The sequence below is a fragment of the Oncorhynchus nerka genome, linkage group LG14 (assembly GCF_034236695.1).
Source record: "Oncorhynchus nerka isolate Pitt River linkage group LG14, Oner_Uvic_2.0, whole genome shotgun sequence".
Classification (NCBI taxonomy): Eukaryota; Metazoa; Chordata; class Actinopteri; order Salmoniformes; family Salmonidae; genus Oncorhynchus; species Oncorhynchus nerka.
The window spans coordinates 74,160,163-74,182,080 of record NC_088409.1 but is presented as its reverse complement, the minus strand read 5'-3'; the positions used below and the strand labels follow the sequence as shown (position 1 = coordinate 74,182,080).

Below are 21,918 nucleotides of genomic sequence, written 5' to 3'. Positions count from 1 at the left end.
TGCAAAATTGTTTCAATATTGAAATTCGATCTCCTGCTGCCCCCATGGTAATGAGCGTTTCTGGAGTTGTGACTAGACAGACAGATTGGCAGCTTTTCTCAGTCAGTCGAAATCATGAATCAGCAATATTTTTGTGTGTTTATGTATATGTGTTATATTTACACACCCACACAAAGAAATGTCAATCGGAAAATACATAATGCAGCTAGTTTGCTGTCATTCCTGCTCCAGTTTGAAGTGATTGTGTACGCTGTGTATTTGGCTATCTCTTCTCAACAGTGGCCTGGCGAGAGAGCCAATGCCAGGTGAAATCGCGCATCATTAGCTCATTGTTATGAATGTATCCCTCAAAAAACTTTTTGACGTGACTGTTAGTTGAAGTTGGCTGGCTAGCAAGTAAGGGATAAGAATGTTGTCAGCCATCATGGTGTAACCGATGTGAATGGCTAGCTAGTTAGAGGGGTGCGCGCTAATAGTGTTTCAATCGGTAACGTCACTCGCTCTGAGACCTTGAAGTAGTTGTTCCCCTTGCTCTGCAAGGGCTGCTGTTTTTGTGGAGCGATGGGAAACTATGCTTTGTGGGGGGCAGTTGATGTGTGCGGAGGGTTCCTGGTTCGAGCCCAGGTTGGGGCGAAGAGAGGGGCGGAAGCTATACTGTTACAATGGCAACGGAACATTTAGAACGAACGCCCGAGTCGTGTCCTTAGATTTAGAACAAAAAGACTTAACGACTGGGTTATGTCTCTGGCAACCGAACTGATAAAACGAATGACTAGCCGGCTTGGGTAGCAACCCTAGATTTGTGTCAGGACTACATCTTGTGGAAAGATGAAATAGTATGACTAAATACATCAAAACAAAGTCGTTTTTTTTGCTACCTCCCCCCTTTTTATCCCCAATTTCGTTATATCCAATTGGTAGTTAGTCTTACCCGGTTGTTGCAACTCCCGTGTGGACTCGACAGAGGCGAAGTTTGAGAGCCATGCGTCCTCTAAAAAATGTGAGCCAGCCAAGCTGCACTGCTTCTTGACACACTGCTTGCTTAACCTGGAAGCCAGCCGCACCATTTGTGTCGGAGGAAACACCGCACAGCTGGCGACCCGAAGCCAGTGGGCATGGAGGCCAAACCCCCCCCCTAACCTGGACGACGCTGTCTCCTGGTTGTGGCTGGCTGCGACACAGCCCTTGATTGAACTCGGATCTGTAGTGATGCCTTGAACACTGATCAGTGCCTTAGACCGCTGCCATACTCGGGAGGCCCCAGAATGTTTATGAATGAAAATATGTCAATCATTATTTAAATATGTTGGTAACCCGTTGTATAAGTGATAATGTCCTCGAAGCCAGTGTTTGGTGACTATATTGTCACGGTTTGCCGGCCCTCGACTTCTTCGCGGGACTAACACCTGTGCCTATATATATCTTCCAAACACCGGCTTCTCGGGCATTATCACGTAAGTGTTACTTTCTTTTCCCATGTAGATTCTCAGGCAGCACAGAGGTGGTTGAAGCTCTGCTCGACAGTGGATGGTTTCAGCTCCAAAAGCAGCGGTATCCACGGCAGCAAGATCCCCCGCAGGCTGGCTGCCCAGGTGGTGGAGAGCGTGTGGCAGGAGTGCACTACCAACCGGGCCCAGAACAAGTATGTACACTACAAGTCAAATCACCCTACTGATTCGTATACTACTGGTCTATTGAAGGAGTCTGTCTGCTGAGCTCTGTTTGTCTGGTTCTTTGTCAGGAGGAAGTTTGCTACATTGACCAATGGTACCTGTGAGGAGGAGGTGGACAAAACAGGAGTGTGGGATTTTGTGGAGTTCTCGCATAGGGCACACTGCAACTGCTCAAGGTACTGTGGATCATGTTTATAACGGTGGGGGTCGTTGTAGGCCAGGATTGTCTAACTCAATCACCACACGGGCCATATTGAATAAAAATAATTTACAGGCCAGAAATAGTATGTTTGTTTTTAGAATATAACGTGCATACAACTTCAACCCACACTGGCATTTGTTTTATTGGAAAAATATGCGCCTTTAAAAATGTAAATATTGACCATGGGGTGCTGTATATAGCAATTTAACACGAAACAAGATAAATAATATTTGTCCATCCTATGCTTGCAGATGTGCATTGGCTAATATGCTGCGACCCTAGTAAAACATAATTGAGTTTTTTTTTTTTTGGTGGGTTATTCATGGTCAAGTTTAAAAACCGAAGCCAGACTGCAACATTTTAGTAGCCTAGGAGGACTTCCTGTGTACTTTCCTCCGCTGCGTGCTAAAAACGGGACAGCGCAATTGATGTTGAGTTGATGTGCAAGCACATCGGGCTGTAATTTCATAAAGTAGATGACTCAAATGTTAACTCATTTATACTTGCGTGTGTGTCCTTTAGTAGTAATTTATACTGTGTGAATCCTTAATCTAATAGCTTTTTGACACGAAGATGTCTGGCTGGCTCCTGAGTCTGGGAGGAGGTGTGTGTGGCAATGCACTGCCTTTGGCGCTCAACAAGTTGGCAGTGCTTGCTGGGACTTGTAGTGCAGCACGTCGTGTGCGGTATGGAAGCGGGCCAAAATGAATTGACAACCCAAATCATTGTGAAAGCTGGAGAGAATTGTCATGGGCCAGATCTGGCCTGTGGGCCATATTTTACACGTGTTTTAGGCTGATAATTTCCCCCATAACTCACCAGAGTCCTTTAGGGCAGTGGTTCCCAAATGTTTTATAGTCCCGTACCCCTTCAAACATTCAACCTCCAGCTGCGTACCCCCTCTAGCACCAGGGTCAGCGCATTCTCAAATGTTTGTTGTTGTTGCCATCATTGTAAGCCTGCTACACACACACACTATACCATACATTTATTAAACATAAGAACGAGTGAGTTTTTCACAACCCGGCTTGTGGGAAGTGACAAAGAGCTCTTATTAGTACCAGGGCACAAATAATAATATTTTAAATATAATTTTGCTCTTTATTTAATCTTACATAAAACTTTTTGTTCATCGAAAATTGTGAATAACTCAACACAGGTTGATGAGAAGGGTGTGCTTGAAAGGATGGACATAACTCTGCAATGTTGGGTTGTATTAGAGAGAGTCTGTCTTAAATCATTTTCCACACAGTCTGTGTCTATTTAGTTGTCATGCTATTGAGGGCTGAGAATCCACTCCCACGTAGGTACATGGTTGCAGACGGAATCAGTGTCTTAACAGCGCGTTTTGCCAAGGCAAGTGACTTTGAGCGCAGAAATCTGGAAGTGGCTTCTGATTAAATACATTTTTCACAGAACCACTTGTTGCAATTTCGACGGGGCTCTCTTGTTCAGATATCGGTAAGTGGACTGGAGGCAGGGCATGAAAAGGATAACGAATCCAGTTGTTTGTCACCTGTTTTGGGAAAGTACCCGCGTAATTGCACACCCTACTCACTCAGGTGCTTCGCTACAGTACCTTGCAAAAGTATTCATCCCCCTTGGTGTTTTTCCAATTTTGTTGCATTAGAACCTGTCATTTACAATGATTTGGATTTCATGTAATGGACTGACGCAAAATAGTTGAAATTGGTGAAGTGAAATGAAAAAAATTCTAAAACACAAAAAAGTGGTGCATGCATATATATTCACTCCCTTTGCTATGAAGACCATAAATAAGATATGGTGCAACCAATTACCTTCAGAAGTCACATAAATAGTTAGATTGCACACAGGTGGACTTTATTTAAATGTCACATGATCTGTCACATGATCTAAGTAAAAATACACCTGTTCTGAAAGGCCCCAGAGTCTGCAACACCGCTAAGCAAGCGGCACTATGAAGACCAAGGAGCTCTACAAACAGGGCAGGGACAAAGTTGTGAAGAAGTACAGATCAGGGTTGGGTTATAAAAAAATATCAGAATAAACTTTGAACATCCCACGGAGCACCATTAAATCCATTATTAAAATATGGAAAGAATATGACAACAAACATGCCAAGAGAGGGCTGCCCACCAAAACTCACGGACCAGGCAAGGAGGGCATTAATCAGAGGTGCAACAAAGAGATGAAAGATAACCATGAAGGACCTGCAAAGCTCCACAGAGGAGATTGGAGTATCTATCCATAGGGCCACTTTAAGCTGTACAATCCACAGAGCTGGGCTTTACGGAAGAGTGTCCAGAAAAAGCCATTGCTTAAAGTCAAAATAAGCAAACATATTTTGGTGTTCGCCAAAAGGCTTGTGGGAGACTCCCCAAACATATGGAAGAAGTTACTCTGGTCAGATGAGACTAAAATTGAGCTTTTTGGCCATTAAGGAAAACACCATCCCCACAGTGAAGCATGGTGGTGGCAGCAGCATGCTGTGGGGGTGGGGAAACTGGTCAAATTTGAAGGAATGATGGATGGCGCTAAATACCGGGAAATTCTTTAAGGAAAACTGTTTGTCTTCTAGAGATTTGAGACTGGGACAGAGGTTCATCTTCCAGCAGGACAATAACCCTAAGCATACTGCTAATGCAACACTCGCGTGGTTTAAGGGGAAACATTAAATGTCTTGGAATGGCCCAGTCAAAGCTCAGACCTCAATCCAATTGAGAATCTGTGGTATGACTTAAACATTGCTGTACACCAGCGAAACCCATCCAACTTGAAGGAGCTGCAGCAGTTTTGCCTTGAAGAATGGGGGAAAAAATCCCAGTGGCTAGATGTGCCAAGCTTATAGACACACACCCCAAGAGACTTGCGGCTGTAATTGCTGCAAAGGTGGCTACAAATTATTGACTTCGGGGGGGTGAATAGTTATGCATGCTCAAGTAATGTTTTTTTGTCTTATTTCTTGTTTCACAATAAAAAAATATTTTGCATCTTCAAAGTGGTAGGCATGTTGTGTAAATCAAATGATACAAACCCCACAAAATCAATTTTAATTCCAGTTTGTAAGGCAACAAAATAGGAAAAATGCCACGGGGGGTGAATATTTTTGCAAGCCACTGTATATCACATTTGACGTTGTCCGTAAGCTTGAGTTAATTTGCACAAATCATACAATGATGGAAAGACCTGTCTGTTGTCCTTGTTAATGCAGACAGAGAAGAGCTCCAACTTCTTAATCATAGCCTCAATTTTCACTGTCGTGTCCAAAACATATCTCAAGCTGTCAGGCATTCCTTTGGCAGCAAGAGCCTCTCTGTGGATGCTGTAGTGTACCCAAGTGGTGTCAGGAGCAACTGCTTACACGCACGTTACCACTCCACTATGTCTCCCTGTCATGGCTTTTGCGCCATCAGTACAGATACCAACTCATCTTGACCACCAAAGTCCATTTGATGTCACAAAGCTCTCCAGTACTTAAAAAAAATCATTTCCAGTGGTTTGCAGAAGAGGTCTTCCTTAATTGACCCCCCATAAATGCCATATACCAGGAGCTGTGCCAGGCCTGCCACGTTTGTTGGCTCATCCAGCTGTAACACACATAATTCACTGGCTTGTATGCGCAGCAGTAGTTGTTTCAAAACATCTCCTGCCATGATGCTGATGGATCGTGAAACAGTGTTTGATGAAGGCATTGTTAGTATAGTTTTTTTGGGGCTTTTTCCCCCAGCCATATCTGCGGCAGCAGGAAGAATAAAGTCCTCCACAATAGTATAGGGCTTGCCTGTCCTAGCCACTCGGTAGCTCACCATATAAGACGCTTCTAGCTCCTTATTAATGGTATCTGTTGCTTTTATACGTGTCTTACTACTTGAAAGTCATCTTAATTCTCTAACTCCCGTGGCTTATTTTTTAAATTTGCATGTTTTTGTTTCTAAATGTCTGCGCAAGAGTGAAGGTTTCATCGAGTTGTGAGAGTACCTTTGCACCTATAACACACTGTCTGAAGAAAGGCACTGCTCCCAATATAAGTGAACCCCAAATCGATGTAGTTATCGTATTTGCACCTCTTCGATGGTCCAACGTCCATGTCTGTAAGGTGCTTTCCCGGGTAAGGGGGCAGTAGCTCTTCGGCTGCATCAGATTCACAACTGTCAGTGTCCATGCTAGCTGGATTAACAACAAATGTAGAATTACTAATGCTAGCATTGGATGTGCTCGTGGAAGCAGAACAACTTGTCGTCGACAGGTGCAGGTGTAGTACTGCTGGTAGTAGCAGTACTACCAGTAGAACTGGTATGTGTCTCTATGGATGCGGGCCTTGCTTCTTTCTTCTTCTTTTTTTCATTCATCCATTTTCGAGCAAACTGAATGAGCAGCAGCTACATTTGGCTACATACGGACCGTTAGTAGAATTCCCACGAGAGAGTAATGTTTAATGTTTTTGGATGTTAATTATTTAACTAGGCTACCTGTATTTGACATTGGTGTTATTTCGCTGAACACTAGATGGTTTAATTTAGTTTTTGTCAGTGAAACGAGGCTACTCAAGCGAGGGGAAAAAACCTTGTGTATAGCCCTGTTGGAAAATATAAATGGACTGTCTGAAAATGTATTAAAAAAAGAATAATCACATCCCCAGTTTGGGAATGCATGCTTTAGGGGATCTGTTTTAATCACAGACACCTTGGAAGTGAACATTCAGTAAATTGCTATTTAAATAATTTCTCTTTACCCCAGGCATAAAAACCAGAAGCAACGATCAGGCAGCACCTCAGGAAACCCCCCGTCGGTGGGCCAGCCCTCACAGCCGCTGCCCAAACACAAGCTGGGCGAGAAGCTGGAGAAGGGGGAGAAGCAGCAGAAGAGGCCCCAGACACCCTTCCACCACCGCAGCTATGTGTTTGAGGAGCAGGCCATGGAGCCCCAGAGGCTGTGTATGAGAACCCAGGATGAGGGCCCCTACCCCAGCCTGCACCACGTGGACACGGCCCCTTCCAAAGCCCCCATGTTGCACACCCACAGGCCCCTCCAAGACCTGGCCAGCTCCCCCCAGCCCCCTCCTCTCAGCCCCCACCCCTGCGAGCGCGGGGAGGAAGACCCTGGGGCCATGAAGAGCTCCTCCACGCCCATCCACCAACACTTCTACCCCCCCTCCTCCGAGCCCTGCCTGCTTCCCCAAAAGACCTCGCCTGACGAGCCCCACCTGGAGCCCCTGCCTCTGCCTTTCCCACCTGCCTACCCTGATTCCCTGGAACCCACTGTCTATGTGGGATCAGCCATCAACCCCAACGAAGACTCGGCCCACAACCCCTGGAAATACTTCAACCTGCCACGGAAGAAGACCTCCGACTTCTTCACACCACTGTTGCCAGTGGACAAACTACAGGACGACTCTGGGGAAGGAGGGCAAGAGAACATTGTCTCTGTCACAGAGTGAGTACACTACCCCTCCTCTCTTTCAACATTTAATGATAAACCTTACTATAAGCACCAAGGTGATGAGTGGCTATGATAGATATTTGGTTTCTCCCTCTCTCTGTGTACATCCACTTGGAGCATTATATATGCAGTTTCCCCTCCTTTCACATGATTACTGATCATCTATGTAACATTGTCTCCTCTCAGATTGATGTCTGGCTCTGGCAGGCCTCTGAAGGTGTCTGAAGACCTGGTGAGGACCTACACCCAGAGGAGGAACAGCCACCTGGTGGCTGCCATGGCTGACGAGGATCAGGAGGAGGAGCCAGACCCCTACGCCTTCGTGGAAGGAGACGAGGAGTTCACTTTCACTGACAAGAAGGACAAACCTGGCTCGGACAGAGAGACCAGCAAGAGACACAAGGTGAGTATCAAACATGAGTTTCTAATAATTAATTCCATAGTTATCCCTATACACTTTTCCTAATCTTACCTAATGTGGTAGGATTTGTTAGTTCAGTTGACTGACGTGTATACTACGCCTTTGCTTATGGGATGCTGTAGCACAGTGGTTCCCAACCTTTTTTGCTTACTGTACCACCAACTGAATTTTGCTTTGCCTGTAGTACCCCTTGAAGTACTCCCTCGTGCATTTTGCCAGTAAGCTTATGGTCTCATGAGTCTTCTCAAGTACCCCCAGTGGTCTTAGTACCCCTGGTTGGGAACCACTGATGTAGCAGATGCCAAGAGAATAACACGTTTTATGCTGGTGTTTGTTTCTCTTAGGGTGACGATGGCAGTGGAACCTCAGCAGATGGTGAGCATTTCCTTCTTGTTGAAGACTTTGTTTTAATCACTCCTGTAAAACTATAAAAGATTGGAATGTCAATAAAATGGTCATCCAGAGTGGTTACTGAGGGGACTTCCTTTGTTGTTTGTCTTTCTGTGTGTGTGTGTGTGTGTGTGTGTGTGTGTGTGTGCGTGCATGCAGATGGTCAGGGTGCAGCTGGTGGAAAGCCTGTACCCTCCACCAGCCTTATCCATGAGACAGACCTGGCTGTGTCCATCAACGACCTGGACAACCTCTTCAACTCAGACGAAGACGAGCTAGCGGTCAGTAGAGTATACATTGCCTCTAGAAAGTATTCATACCCTTTGACTTAATCCACATTTTGTTGTGCTACAGCCTGAATTCAAAATAGATTCAATACAAATTCTCGCCCATCTACACACACTACCCCATACTGACAAAATTAAAACATGTTTTTAGAGATTTTAGCAAATTTATTGAAAATTAAATGGACTCCTTTGCTATGACAGTCCAAATTGAGCTCAGGCGCATCAAATTTCCTTTGATCATCCTTTATGTTACCACAACTTGATTGGAGTCCACCTATGGCCAATTCAGTTGATTTTTAGAAAGAAACACACCTGTCTATATAAGGTCCCACAGTTGACCGTGCATGTAAGAACTGATACTACACAATTAAGTTGACTCAACTGTCGGTAGATGTCGTAGAGACAGAATTGTGATTAGGCAAGGGTATAAAATATTTTCTAGAGTGTTGAAAAATTGGAACTACCCAGACTCTGGCTAGAGCTGGCTGTCTGACCAAACTGAGCAACCCGGCAAGAAGTACCTTGGTCAGGGAGATGACCAAGAACCCAATGAACACTCTGACAGAACTACGGAGTTCCTTGGCTGAGATGGGAGAACCTGCCAGAAGGACATCGGTCTCTACAGTCTATACAGCCTTTCAGCAATCTAGGCTTTATAGAAGAGTGGCCAGACAGAAGCCTCTCCTGAGGAAAAAGGCACATGACAGCACAAGGCATGAAAATTGTCATGTGAAAGACTGAGCATAAGGCAAAATACAATGTGGTCCGATGAAGCAAAACATTTACTATTTTGCCTGAATGCAAAGCGCAATGTCTGGAGCAAACCAAGCACAGCTCATCACACATCTAACACCATCCCTACTGTGAAGCATGGGGGGGGGGGGGGGGGGGATGGAGCCAAATACAGGTAAATACTTGATAAGAACCTGCTTTATTGTGCAAACAACCTTAGACTGTGGCAAAGATTTACCTTCCAACGGGACAACGACTCCAAGCATACAGCCAAAGCAAGGCTGGATTGGCTTCAGAACAAGAATGTGAAAATCCTTGAGTTGCCTAGCCAAAGCCCAGACTTGAATCTCATTGACAATCTGTGGAATGACTTGAAGATTGCTGTCCACTGCTGCTCCCAATCTAATTTAACAGAGCTTGAGAAAATCTGCAAGGAAGAATGGGAGAAAATCCCCAAATCCAGATGTGCAAAGCGGATACAGACATACCCATGACGACTCAAAGCTGTAAATGCCGCCAAAGGTGCTTCTACAAAGTATTGACTGGGGTGTGAATAGTTATTTAAATGAATGAAATGAAAAATATTTCTCAAAACATTTGTTCACTTTGTCATGGGAAATTGTGTGTAGATGGGTGGGAATTATTTTTTTACTCCAGTTTTGAATTCGGGCTGTAACAACAATGTGGAATAAATTAAGAGGTGTATGAATACTTACTGAAGGCACTGTAGTTCTCATCTACATTGGGGGGACATTGTTTGGGTTACATATCCTTTTGTCTGTTTCCAGATCTCCCGTTGATACTTTGCTAACAGAACATTGTGTAAAGTCTTAAAAATTATCTCTACATGTTTTGATCAAAGCCTGTTTAAAACATTCTAAATGTTCTCTCCCCAGCAGCCTGGATCCAGGAGAGCAGGAGTTCATGGAGACAAGTTTGGCAGTAAGGAACACAAAACATCAAATCTGGACCCTCTGTCCTGCATAAGTATGTTCCCTTTCTCCAATTCCTTCCCTAAAGTTCCTCTTTAGGTCATCACTGTATCCTACATTAATTTACCAAACAATAGGGTGATTCCCCCGTTCACCTTCCTGTCCCCAGGCTCAGCTGACCTGCACAAGATGTTCCCCACCCCTCCCTCCCTGGAGCAGCACATCATGGGCTACTCCCCCATGAACACTGGGGGCAAGGACTACGGTGGCCTGGAGGCCGGGGGGGGCCTCACTCTGCTGGATGGGAGCCAGTTTAGCAGCCACTACAAGATGGAGGTGGAGGAAGGTTTCTGCAGCCCCAAGCCCTCTGAGATCAAGGTAACTTAAAGGCCCAATGCAGCCATTTTCATCTCGATATCAAATCATTTCTGGGTGATAATTAAGTACCTTACTGTTATTGTTTTCAATTGAAATGGTAAAAAATCGAATCAAATTTTATTTGTCACTTGTGCCGAATACAACCGCTATAGACATTACAGTGAAATGCGGGGCTATATACAGTGTACTGGTACAAGGTCAATGTGCGGGGGAACCAGTGTCGAGTTAATATGTAGAGTTATTAAAGTGACCGGCATAGATAACAACAGAGTAGCTGCAGTGTAGAAGAGGGGGGAGCAATGCAAATAGTCTTGGTATCCATTTGATTAGATGTTCAGGGGTCTTATGGCTTGGGGGTAGAAGCTGTTTAGAAGATCCTTGGACCTAGACTTGGTGCTCCAGGACTGCTTGCTGTGCGGTAGCAGAGAGAACCGTCTATGGCTAAGGTGGCTGGAGTCTTTGACAATTTTAGGTCCTTCCTCTGACACTGCCTGGTATAGAGGTCCTGGATGGCAGAAGCTTGTCCCCAGTGGTGTACTGGGCTGTACGCACTATCCTCTGTAGTGCCTTGCTGTCAGAAGCTGAGCAGTTGCCATGCCAGGCAGTGATTCAACCAGTGATGCTCTTGATGGTGCAGCTGTAGAACCTTTTGAGGATCTGAGGACCCATGCCAAATCTTTTCAGTCTCATGAGGGGGAATAGGTTTTGTCATGCCCTCTTCACGACTGTCTTGGTGTGCTTGGTCCATGTTAGTTTGTTGATGTGAGAACAAGTTGAGAACTTGAAGCTCTCAACCTGCTCCACTACAGCCCTGTCGATGAGAATGGGGGCGTGCTTGGTCCTCCTTTTCCTGTAGTCCACAATCATCTCCTTTTGTCTTGATCACGTTGAGGGAGAGGTTGTTGTCCTTGCACCACACGGTCTGGTCTCTGACCTCCCTATAGGCTGTCTCATCATTGTCGGTGATCAGGCCTACCACTGTTGTCATCGGCAAACTTAATGATGGTGTTTGAGTCGTGCCTGGCCATGCATTCATGGGAGAACAGAAGGGGACTGTTACGCACCCTTGAGGGGCCCCTGTGTTGAGGATCAGCGTGGCAGATATGTTGTTGCCTACCCTTACCACCCGGGGGTGGCCCGTCAGGAAGTATTGGATCCAGTTGCAGAGGGAGGTGTTTAGTCCCAGGGTCCTTAGCTTAGTGATGAGCTTTGAGGGCACTATGGTGTTGAACGCTGAGTTGTAGTCAATGAATAGCATTCTCACATAGGTGTTCCTTTTGTCCAGGTGGGAAAGGGCAGTGTGGAGTGCAATAGAGATTGCATCATCTGTGGATCTGTTAGGGCGGTATGCAAATTGGAGTGGGTCTTATGTTCCTGGGATAATGGAGTTGATGTGAGCCATGACCAGCCTTTCAAAGCACTTCATGGCTTCTAAGCAAAGAGCAATTTCTCAAGCAAGAATTATCTTAGTACTGTCTGGGAGTGGTCGGAGTGTGGGGCCTAATTGGATGAGCATAATGGGAGGGATATGTAACCTGAAAAATAGCCTTTATTAGCAGAGGTTTGAAATGCTCTTTGTTTTTGGTCTATTAACTTGATGTTGCCAGGCATGCCAAAACTTCATCCCACCAAAACGGGCAGAATTTCCAGGTGGTCTTTTCAAGCAGCTCTTACATTATCATTTTCACAGTATTATTTTAACCTTGTGTGGAAATATTTCTTTAAGCACGGTAAAATCTCATTTTTAACTGCACCGGGCCTTTAATTGGCCTTTGAACACTTCAGCCTAGCGTGGAAGTTCTACATTTTAGTCATTTAGCAGGTACTCTTATCCAGAATGACTTGCAGTTAAGTACATTTTTCCCTCCGAGGTTATCCAAGCCGGTGCTTGTAGGAAAATACAAGTGCAAGATTGTTTTCTTAGGGTGGGTGGGGGATAAGACTGACACTGTCTATTCATGCTGGTGTCTGCTTCAATACTTTTTCTTACCTTAGACTTGCTGAAGTGTTAGTGGCTTATTTTCATTCTCTTCCCACATTATACCTCCAGGACTTCTCGTTTGTTTATAAGTCAGAGGCGTGCAAGGCATTCACGGGCTGCTCCATGTTTGCTCCGCTGAAGATGCTTCCCAGTCAGTGTATGATGCCCATCAAGCTGCCAGAGGACTGTGTTTACACACCCAGCTGGAACATGGGCAAACTGGAGCTCATACCCCTGTGCCAACCATGGGCCTCCTCACCAAAGACGGGTAACCAATCAGACTGGTCCTCTTGAGTTATGTAAGTCTCATATACCCACATGTGTCAGGGTTTTTAATGTGTGTGCTGTTGTCTCCTTATTTCAGTAACATCCCCAGTGTGGAGCCAGACTACCAGAGCTACACACCACAGACCCACACTCCCTTCATGTCCAACAGTGCCCCACCCAGCAACAGCGGCACGGGCATCCTGCCCTCCCCGGCCACACCCCGCTTCTCCGCCCCCACCCCACGCACTCCCCGTACCCCACGCACCCCAAGAGGGCCTTCCAGTGTCCAGGGATCGCTCAAATACGACAACTCTGACCTCTACTCGCCTGCCTCCACCCCTTCTACTTGCCGACCTCTCAGCTCAGTGGAGCCAGCCACTGTGCCCTCCATCCCTGAGGCCCACAGCCTCTACGTCACCCTCATCCTCTCTGAGTCCGTCATGAACCTCTTCAAGGACTGTAACTTTGACAGCTGCTGCGTGTGCGTGTGCAACATGAACATCCGTGGCGCTGATGTGGGCGTGTATCTTAACGACAACGGCGAGGCCCAGTACCCCTGCACTTGTGGTTTCAGCGCTGTGGTCAACCGTCGCTACGGCAGCTCGGCCGGTCTCTTCCTGGAGGATGAGCTGGATGTGGTGGGGCGTGGCTCGGACGCCGGCCGGGACTCTGAGAGGCGTTTCCAGGAGCTGCGCGCTGCCTCCCTTCACAGGACCGGCAACCCCACCGAGAGGCCCCCAGACGAGCTCATCCTGTTGCTGCAGGATCAGTGCACCAACCCATTCTCCCGCATGGCTGGAGTGGAGTACCCCAAGGCGTTGTCCTCCGGCCCCTCTCACTCTTCTCTACGGGTAGAGGAGAGGGACTGCTATAACGACTGCTACATGGCTCTGGAGCATGGCCGGCAGTTCATGGACAACATGTCAGGAGGCAAGGTGGACGAGGTGCTGGTTAAGAGCACGTGTCTACACAACTGGCCTAAACGCAAAAGTGAGTCTGCTCCTTCACTCATTGATAATGCACAAACTTGCTTCCCCTCCTACTCTTTACTGCTTTTCCTCTCTCTTCCTACTCCTCTTATGTAAAAACCCAGTCTTCTTGGTTAGGTGTATGATTCTGAACCTTCCCACCCTCTTGTCTCCCCCTCCAGCTGCAGAAGTGAGCAGGCTGTTCTCTCAGGACGTGCTGCGGGTGCTGCTCTCCCTTCAGCCTGTACTCCAAGATGCCATCCAGAAGAAGAGAAGCGTACGTTCCTGGGGCGTTCAGGGACCTCTCACCTGGCAGCAGTTTCACAAGATGGCCGGCAGGGGATCCTACGGTAAACACAAGGACTTTAAAAATCAAGCAATAATAATACATAAAGATCCAGGGTTTTTTCTGGATCAAAAACAGGCTTAGGTGGTGGCCTGTTGGTGTGTCTGAATTGAATAGAATTCTTGCAATTCTATAAATGTCTCCACGGAGCTGAGAACTGGAAGGGAAAAAAATGCAAATTTTGTGCTATTTAACTCCACGTTTTACCGTGGAGCTGAGAGAATCTGGCAGTTTAATGCAAATTTCCTTAAATTTTACATTTTGTCATGGAGTTGACAACTTTGCCGTTTGAAATATAATTTCCTGCAATCCATGAATTTTGACTTTGTTAATGCTGTGTTCTTTTGCTTAAACATAATGACAGAATCCATACTACTAAATTTAGTTCACCCTTATTGTCTAGCTTTTATTTTGGTGATTGTAGTTCTCAAATATAATATTATATAAAAATATATAGGTCCATTATCTTTTCGACATACTTTATATCTGGTTTAAGTTTACACACAGCATTTTCCATCCCTGGTATCACATGCGCTCTAAATGTGTAATGATCATATAGATTTATCAGGATTTTTTTGGGTCAGAAACAAGTGTTTAATGTGACAACCTACATTTATTTTTTAACTTTTTTGTTTCTGTAATTTAGCAGACTCTCTGATCCAGAGCGACTTACTGGAGCAAATAGGTCTAAGTACCTTGCTCAAGGGCACATCAATATATTGTTTCACCTAGTCGATTCCAAACAGCAAACTTTTCAGGTACTGGCCCAGCGGTCCTATCCGCTAGGTTACCTGCCGCCCTCAACTCCTTCTGCAATGAGTCTGACTGTCCCTCCTCTCTGAACCATTAGGCACTGACGAGTCTCCAGAGCCCCTCCCCATCCCTACCTTCCTGGTGGGGTATGAGTATGACTTTGTGGTGCTGTCGCCCTTCGGCCTGCCTTACTGGGAAAAGCTGCTGCTGGACCCCTTCGGCTCCCACAGGGACGTGGGATATGTAGTCATCTGTCCCGAGAATGAGGCTCTGCTCCGTGGGGCTAAGAGCTTCTTCAAGGATCTTACGGCCGCGTACGAAGTAAGCGGGGACACACACTCTCACGCACATAGACAACCTCGATAGTCTAATAAAACATAAATGTTTTTTTTTTTAAATGGTACATTTACCCTTATTTTTCATCTTTGCAGGCCTGTCGACTGGGTCAGCACAGACCAATCTGTAAGACTCACGCAGATGGAATATTGCGGGTTGGTACAGCAGAGGGCAGGAACCGGGCAGAGCAGCCTCTCAGTGACTGGTTCCTCAAGATGGCCAGCAGCAACGGAAACAGCGAAGCCTTCAACAAACTCAAACTGTATGCCCAAGTGTGCCGGCATGACCTGGGTACGTCTTCATTAGATTGCCATCTTCTATTTCAGGAGATTGTACTGAATAAGAGATGGGATCTCTTTGGGTTTATAATTTTTGATGTGGCTTGTACAAGAAGCAAATATTCAGATGTAATTTATTGGTTATTTTCTGAGTTGAGTTTAATATTTGACATTGGCTATCTTTTTCTTTACTTATTTGTTACTCTCCTCAGCTCCATACCTGGCTGGACAGTCTCTGGACAGCTCTCTGTTAAACCAGCGTGGCCCCACTGTGGCCTCTACTCAGTCCTCCTCCTCCCAGTCCCCCAGCTCCACCACCCCCCCCTCAGGTCCCCAGAGCTCCACCAGCAGCAGCACTGCCCAGCCTGCCAACACCAACAGCACCCCACCCTCCTCCACAGGCCCCCAGGCAGTGGGAGGGATAGGGGGAGTAGGAATGCCGTCGGCCAAGCCCAGCTCCTACACACCATACGGGACATCAGGCCTGCAGGGCAACGTCTCCCAGAATGGGCCCCAGTCGTGTCCTCAGACTGCAGGGGAGAATGGCCCCACTGCCAACCAGCCCCAGGCCAGTACTGAGCCCGTAGAGACGTATGTAACCCCACCATCTTGCATCCTCAGGTTTAGTCACACGGCGTTTTAAATGATTTTCTGTAGCACCACTTGTAGCCCCAAATTTGTAATTGACTCGCACTTGGAATAGGTTGAATTACGACTGCAAAACCTTACCCATCTCTCCCATTTTTATGCACCAGACTTGTCTGGAAAATAACATTTGGCCTGCTAAATGTCTTTAATACTTAAAGCTAGTTGATTATTGTCTGTTGGACCTTTGACGCCACTGCTGCTCTCTCTACAGCACATTGGAGAGAGACAAGGTGGGCGTCCCTACAGACGGAGAGTCCCATGCTGTGACGTTTCCGCCGTCCATTGTGGTTTACATCGTGGACCCCTTCAGCTACGAGGACGGGGAGAGGGACACCCACTCCAGTGTGTGGACACTGGGTCTGCTGCGCTGCTATGTTGAGATGCTCCAGTTCCTGCCACCTCACATCAGAAACTGTGTGTCTGTGCAGGTAATGGAGGACTTGACACATGTAGCCAGACTGCAGACTATTCACATTTATGTTCAGCACATTGGCTCTACAGACAAGTTATCTCAAACCCCTGTGGGGGTTGGTGTTTTTAAAAAGGCTGTTTCTAACAATATGATGTGTTGGTCAGATCATTCCCTGTCAGTACCTGTTGCAGCCTGTGCGCATTGAGGAGCGCCATCTGTACGGTCAGCACCTCAAGTCCCTGGCCTTCTCAGTGTTCACGCAGTGCAGACGGCCCCTCCCCGGCAACACCAACATCAAGGCTCTGACGGGCTTCGGCCCAGGCCTGGCCATTGACATGGCACTGAGGAGCACAGAGGTAAACCGCACATAGGAAACTGCACAAAACCTCACCAATATTATTCCTGGATTGATTTAGACTGCTGATCGGTTTTTAGAAACTGTCACAATGTGAATGGTCTGTTTAATATAACATTCTGGTCTTTAGCTAGTCCTTGCATATACCTTGATTATCCAAGAGACCCCTGCTCTGTTGAATAAAGACAATGGCTTACTAAATACAGCTTGCTAAGTGAAACATAAGGAACCATTGGTTTGACCCATGACCTTCTGACTTTTACACCTGTGCAGAGGCCAGAATGTCTGCGTCTGTACACACCACCGTTCATCCTGGCACCCATCAAGGACAAGCAGACAGAGCTAGGGGAGACGTTTGGTGAGGCCTCTCAGAAGTACAATGTGCTGTTTGTGGGCTACTGCCTGTCGCATGACCAGCGCTGGCTCCTGGCCTCCTGTACTGACCAATCAGGAGAGCTTCTGGAGACATGCATCATCAGCATCGACGTGCCTAACAGGTCAGTGACACACACACACACACAACCTGCCAAATGGTAGACACTTGACATGCAAACAAATTCAATTCAGGTATCTTTCTCTTTCGTGACTGTTTGTTGTGTCCTCTGTCCAGGGCTCGGAGGAAAAAGGGCTCAGCCAGACGACTGGGCCTGCAGAAGCTGTGGGAGTGGTGTCTAGGCTTGGTGCAGGTGACATCACTGCCCTGGAGGGTGGTGATTGGCCGTCTGGGCAGAATGGGCCACGGAGAGTTACGAGGTATGCCACACTAGTCCAAACTCCACCAGACGGGGGAGATATACACTGAACAAAAAATATAAGCCTAACATGTTAAGTGTTGGTCCCATGTTTCATGAGCTGAAATAAAAGATCTCTGAAATTTTTCACATGCACAAAAAGCTTATTTCTCCATTTTTTTTTTACACAAATTTGTTTACGTCCCTGTTAGTGAGCATTTCTCCTTTGCCATGATAATCCATCCACCTGACAGGTGTGGCATATCAAGAACTGATTTAAACAGCATAATAATTACACATGTGCACTTTTTCTTATTTAACCAGGTAGGCCAGTTGAGAACAAGTTCTCATTTACAACTGCGATTTAGCCAAGATAAAGCAAAGCAGTGCGACACAAACAACACAGTTACACATGGGATAAGCAAATGTACAGTCAATAACACAATAGAAAAGTCTATATACAGTGTGTGCAAATGAGGTAAGATTTGGCTAGTCCTTGCATATACCTTGATGATCCAAAAGACCCCTGCTGGGGACAATAAAAGGTCACTCTAAAATATTCAGTTTTGTCACACAACACAATGCCACAGATGTCTCAAGTTGAGGGAGTCTGCAATTGGCATGTTGACTGTAGAAATGTCCTCCAGAGTTGTTGCCAGAGAATTGAATGGAACCACATGTAACAACGCCAGCCAAGGATCTCTACATCCTGTGGCATCACCTGAGACCAGCCATCCGGACAGCTGATAAAACTGGGTCTGCACAACCAAAGAATTTCTGCACAAACTCAGAAAACATTTCAGGGAAGCTCATCTGATTGCTCTTCGTCCTCACCAGGGTCTTGACCGGACTGCATTGTAACCGACTTTAGTGGGCAAATGCTCACCTTCGATGGCCACTGGCACGCTTGAGAAGTGTGCTCTTCACAGATGAATCTCAGTTTCAACCGTACCTGGCAGATGACACACGGGAGGGGTGTATTGCGTTGTGTGGGCAAGTGGTTTGCTGATATCAACTTTGTGAACAGAGAGCCCCGTGGTGGGGTTATGGTATGGGCAGGCATAATCTGTGGACAACAAACACAATTGCATTTTATCGATTGCAATTTCAATGCACAGATATACAGTGACACGATCTTGAGGTCCATTGTCGTGTCATTCATCCGCCACCATCGCCTCATTGTTCAGCTTGATAATGTACGGCCCCATGTTCGCAAGTATCTGTACACAATTCCTAGAAGCAGAAAATGTCCCAGTTCTTCCCTGGCATGCATAATCACCAGACATGTCACCCTTTGAGCATGTTTGGTATGCTCTGGATCAACGTGTACAACATGTTCCAGTTCCCGCCAATATCCAGCAACTTCGCACAGCCATTGAAGTGGTTTTCTAATCCACGCCCCTACCTTTTTTTGAAGGTATATGTGACCAACAGATTCATATCTGTATTCCCAGTCATGTAAAATCCATAGATTACGGCCCAATTAATTTATTTCAATTGACTGATTGCCTCATATGAACTGTGACTCAGTAAAATCTTTGAAACTGTCACGTATTGCATTTATATTTTTGTTCAATATATTTATTGTTGTGCCCTGACTGACGACATCTTCTGTTTTCCAGATTGGAGTATTCTACTGAGTAGAAGGAACCTGCAGTCTCTCAGCAAGCGCCTCAAGGAGACCTGCAGGATGTGTGGCATCTCTGCCGCAGACACACCCAGCATCCTCAGCGCCTGCCTGGTCGCCATGGAGCCTCAAGGCTCCTTTGTCATCATGCCAGGTAAAAACTAACAAAAGTTGAACCTTGAGTGATGGCAGCACAATGCGCCCTTGCTTCCCCCGTCTGAGTCCACTGAGTTTCCTGAAATGTTGTTGATGTCTGTATCGTGGTAACCCCTCTCTTTGCTGTGTAGACTCTGTGTCGACAGGCTCAGTGTTTGGCCGCAGCACCACTCTGAACATGCAGACGTCCCAGCTGAGCACTCCTCAAGACACGTCCTGCACCCACATCCTGGTGTTCCCCACCTCGGCCATGGTGCAGGTGAACAACGGCACCACCGAACAGAACCTAGACATCGCCTTCAACCCCATAAACCCTGGTCAGTAACACACACACACACTGTAGATGTTGATGCATTTCTAGGCTCTGGCTGTAGTCTGGCTCTACACAGGGCGACATTACCCGAAACGGGGAGACAGAGCAGCTCTCTGTCTAAGCTACTGGGATATAGTATTGAATGACTCTTTGTGTTTATCGCTCTCCATAGATGGTTCAGATGGGATGGGCATCTTTGACCTGTTTGATAACGACATGGTGGACCCTGACCTCATCAACATCCTGCCTAACTCCCCCACCACCTCCCCTGTTCACTCCCCGGGTGGACACTATCACCAGGGGGGAGACGGCAGCAAGGTAAGCCCCTCTGCCCCTCCACAACACTACCAGCAGGAGTATGCTTACCTGACGACTGGTAAATGAGGCTTGAATAAGGATTGGTGGTGTCCCTGTGTGTTCCAGGGCCAAAGCACAGACCGTATGGAGTCCCATGAGGAGGCCCTGAACATCCTGCAGCAGCCTATGGCTCTGGGCTACTTCATCTCCACTGCCAAGGCTGGCCCCCTACCTGACTGGTTCTGGTCAGCCTGCCCCCAGGCACAGAACCAGTGCCCACTGTTCCTCAAGGTACCCATCTACTGCTCCTCTGACAGTTAACCTGCTCGCAAAGGCTTAAGTTCTTCTCGGGTCCTAAAACTCAGCATCACATTTATGCTTTACTTAAATGTGTACTTGATCAGGAGTCCTGTCATTTGAATGGTTCCCTTTTCTAATGTAACTGGTGTGATGTTCAGGTGTTCTTCTAGCTGACCTTCTGTCGTCCCTCCCCAGGCCTCCCTGCACCTCCACGTGTCCTCGGTCCAATCAGACGAGCTCCTCCACAGCAAACACTCCCACCCTCTGGACTCCAACCACACCTCAGATGTGCTCAGGTACACTGCTCAAATGGATTGGAAGCCATATGAAATAACAAATGGGCAATAAATTGATTTGATAGGCAGAAAAAATTGAATGTATATTTAGTTATACCTAGAGATGTGCTCTCTTCCCCTGAAAGGTTTGTGCTGGAGCAGTACAACGCCCTCTCCTGGCTGACGTGTGACCCTGCCACTCAGGACCGGCGCTCCTGTCTGCCTGTTCACTTTGTGGTGCTCAACCAGATGTACAACTTTATCATGAACATGCTCTGAACAAGGATATCAAGGGGGATGTATGGACCTCATCATGAAACAAATTGTAGGGGATTCCCTGAAGTGGATGGATCCTCAACACTGCAGGTTGGGGGCATGGCCATAAGGAATCCCCCCCAGCCAGCTTCTCCATGGCAGCACTGGAGGTGTCCTAGCCTATCAATCAAATGCCAAGTGTCCATTTTGGATGATAAGGGACTTTTCATAAAGAAGAATAGTCTTTTTAATAATCTTAGATTTCAATCTTCTGATAAAATTTTATCTTAATGAAATGCCTGCATATATATATATTATTTATTGTAAGTTTTTAAATGTCATTTGTATTTCTTTATCTTTTATATATACAAAATCTAAAGGTTGTGTATTGCCATTTCACTTTAAAAGGAATTGGTTTAAAATGTAAAGTAATTTTCTCAATTACAAAACCAAAACCCGCTCAAGTGAATTTGCTGTAGGCCACTTTTAGAGTATTATTTTTTCAAAGGGTATTGCCCTGATGTACAGATTTATGTAGGCTGGGCATTTATATCCCCTCCTTTTGAGTGGACATGATTTACAGCTCAGCCAAAGTGGCGGAGTCTGTTGCACAGTAATTCAATGCATTCAGATAAATGGGATATGAGGTACAGGTTGTCAGATTATATATTTTATATGACAGATTTAGAGAATTGTGTGTATATGTGTGTACATATAAATGTGTGCCGCTACAGATGGTGCAGCTTCTGTTTTAGGAATAAAGTGCGTCTACCTATTCAATTGTTTTGTCTCTTATGGAAACATTGCAGTGTTGCGGAATGGAGCGATTTCTTCCGGTACAAGGTACTAGCCCTGGTTTGTTAAAATCTAACTCAGAATGCAAATGTTACCTCTGTCCTTGTTAGCCACACCCTCACTGCTGGGTGAGGGTTGGATTGGCACATTAATGATATGTTGTTTTAGGGGTTGACAGGGCCATGGCTAGGGTCCAGATGGGTCCTTAATGGACCACGGGTTTAGGGTTACCCCCATTTAACCCCTACCCCAGCTAAATGGATTTGGCAGGTCGGTAAGAGTGGAATTGGCTAACTGAGGAGAACAGCTCATCCCAAAGCCTCATCCAATAACCGCCTTATGTTCAGTCTAATGGGATCCCATTGGAAGGGTAGCTACTTGCCTCATTC

General features: G+C 46.3%; 1 protein-coding gene across 1 annotated transcript in view; it reads left to right on the top strand.

Moving 5' to 3' along the window:
• Positions 1 to 21,509, top strand: part of LOC115141871 (mediator of RNA polymerase II transcription subunit 13-like) — a 36,034-nt gene extending 14,525 nt beyond the window's left edge. Inside the window, 25 exon segments of the mRNA XM_029681194.2 lie at positions 1,483 to 1,642; positions 1,742 to 1,849; positions 6,595 to 7,290; positions 7,483 to 7,699; positions 8,062 to 8,092; positions 8,267 to 8,388; positions 10,026 to 10,113; positions 10,228 to 10,436; positions 12,487 to 12,646; positions 12,649 to 12,685; positions 12,782 to 13,674; positions 13,835 to 14,002; positions 14,849 to 15,072; positions 15,183 to 15,378; positions 15,578 to 15,956; positions 16,225 to 16,441; positions 16,590 to 16,781; positions 17,054 to 17,277; positions 17,391 to 17,533; positions 19,134 to 19,292; positions 19,426 to 19,611; positions 19,780 to 19,925; positions 20,031 to 20,195; positions 20,400 to 20,500; positions 20,626 to 21,509. Of these exon segments, the coding sequence (XP_029537054.2) occupies positions 1,483 to 1,642; positions 1,742 to 1,849; positions 6,595 to 7,290; positions 7,483 to 7,699; positions 8,062 to 8,092; positions 8,267 to 8,388; positions 10,026 to 10,113; positions 10,228 to 10,436; positions 12,487 to 12,646; positions 12,649 to 12,685; positions 12,782 to 13,674; positions 13,835 to 14,002; positions 14,849 to 15,072; positions 15,183 to 15,378; positions 15,578 to 15,956; positions 16,225 to 16,441; positions 16,590 to 16,781; positions 17,054 to 17,277; positions 17,391 to 17,533; positions 19,134 to 19,292; positions 19,426 to 19,611; positions 19,780 to 19,925; positions 20,031 to 20,195; positions 20,400 to 20,500; positions 20,626 to 20,758 (5,354 nt within the window). The 3' untranslated portion in view covers positions 20,759 to 21,509.
• Positions 21,510 to 21,918: the final 409 nt, after the last annotated feature.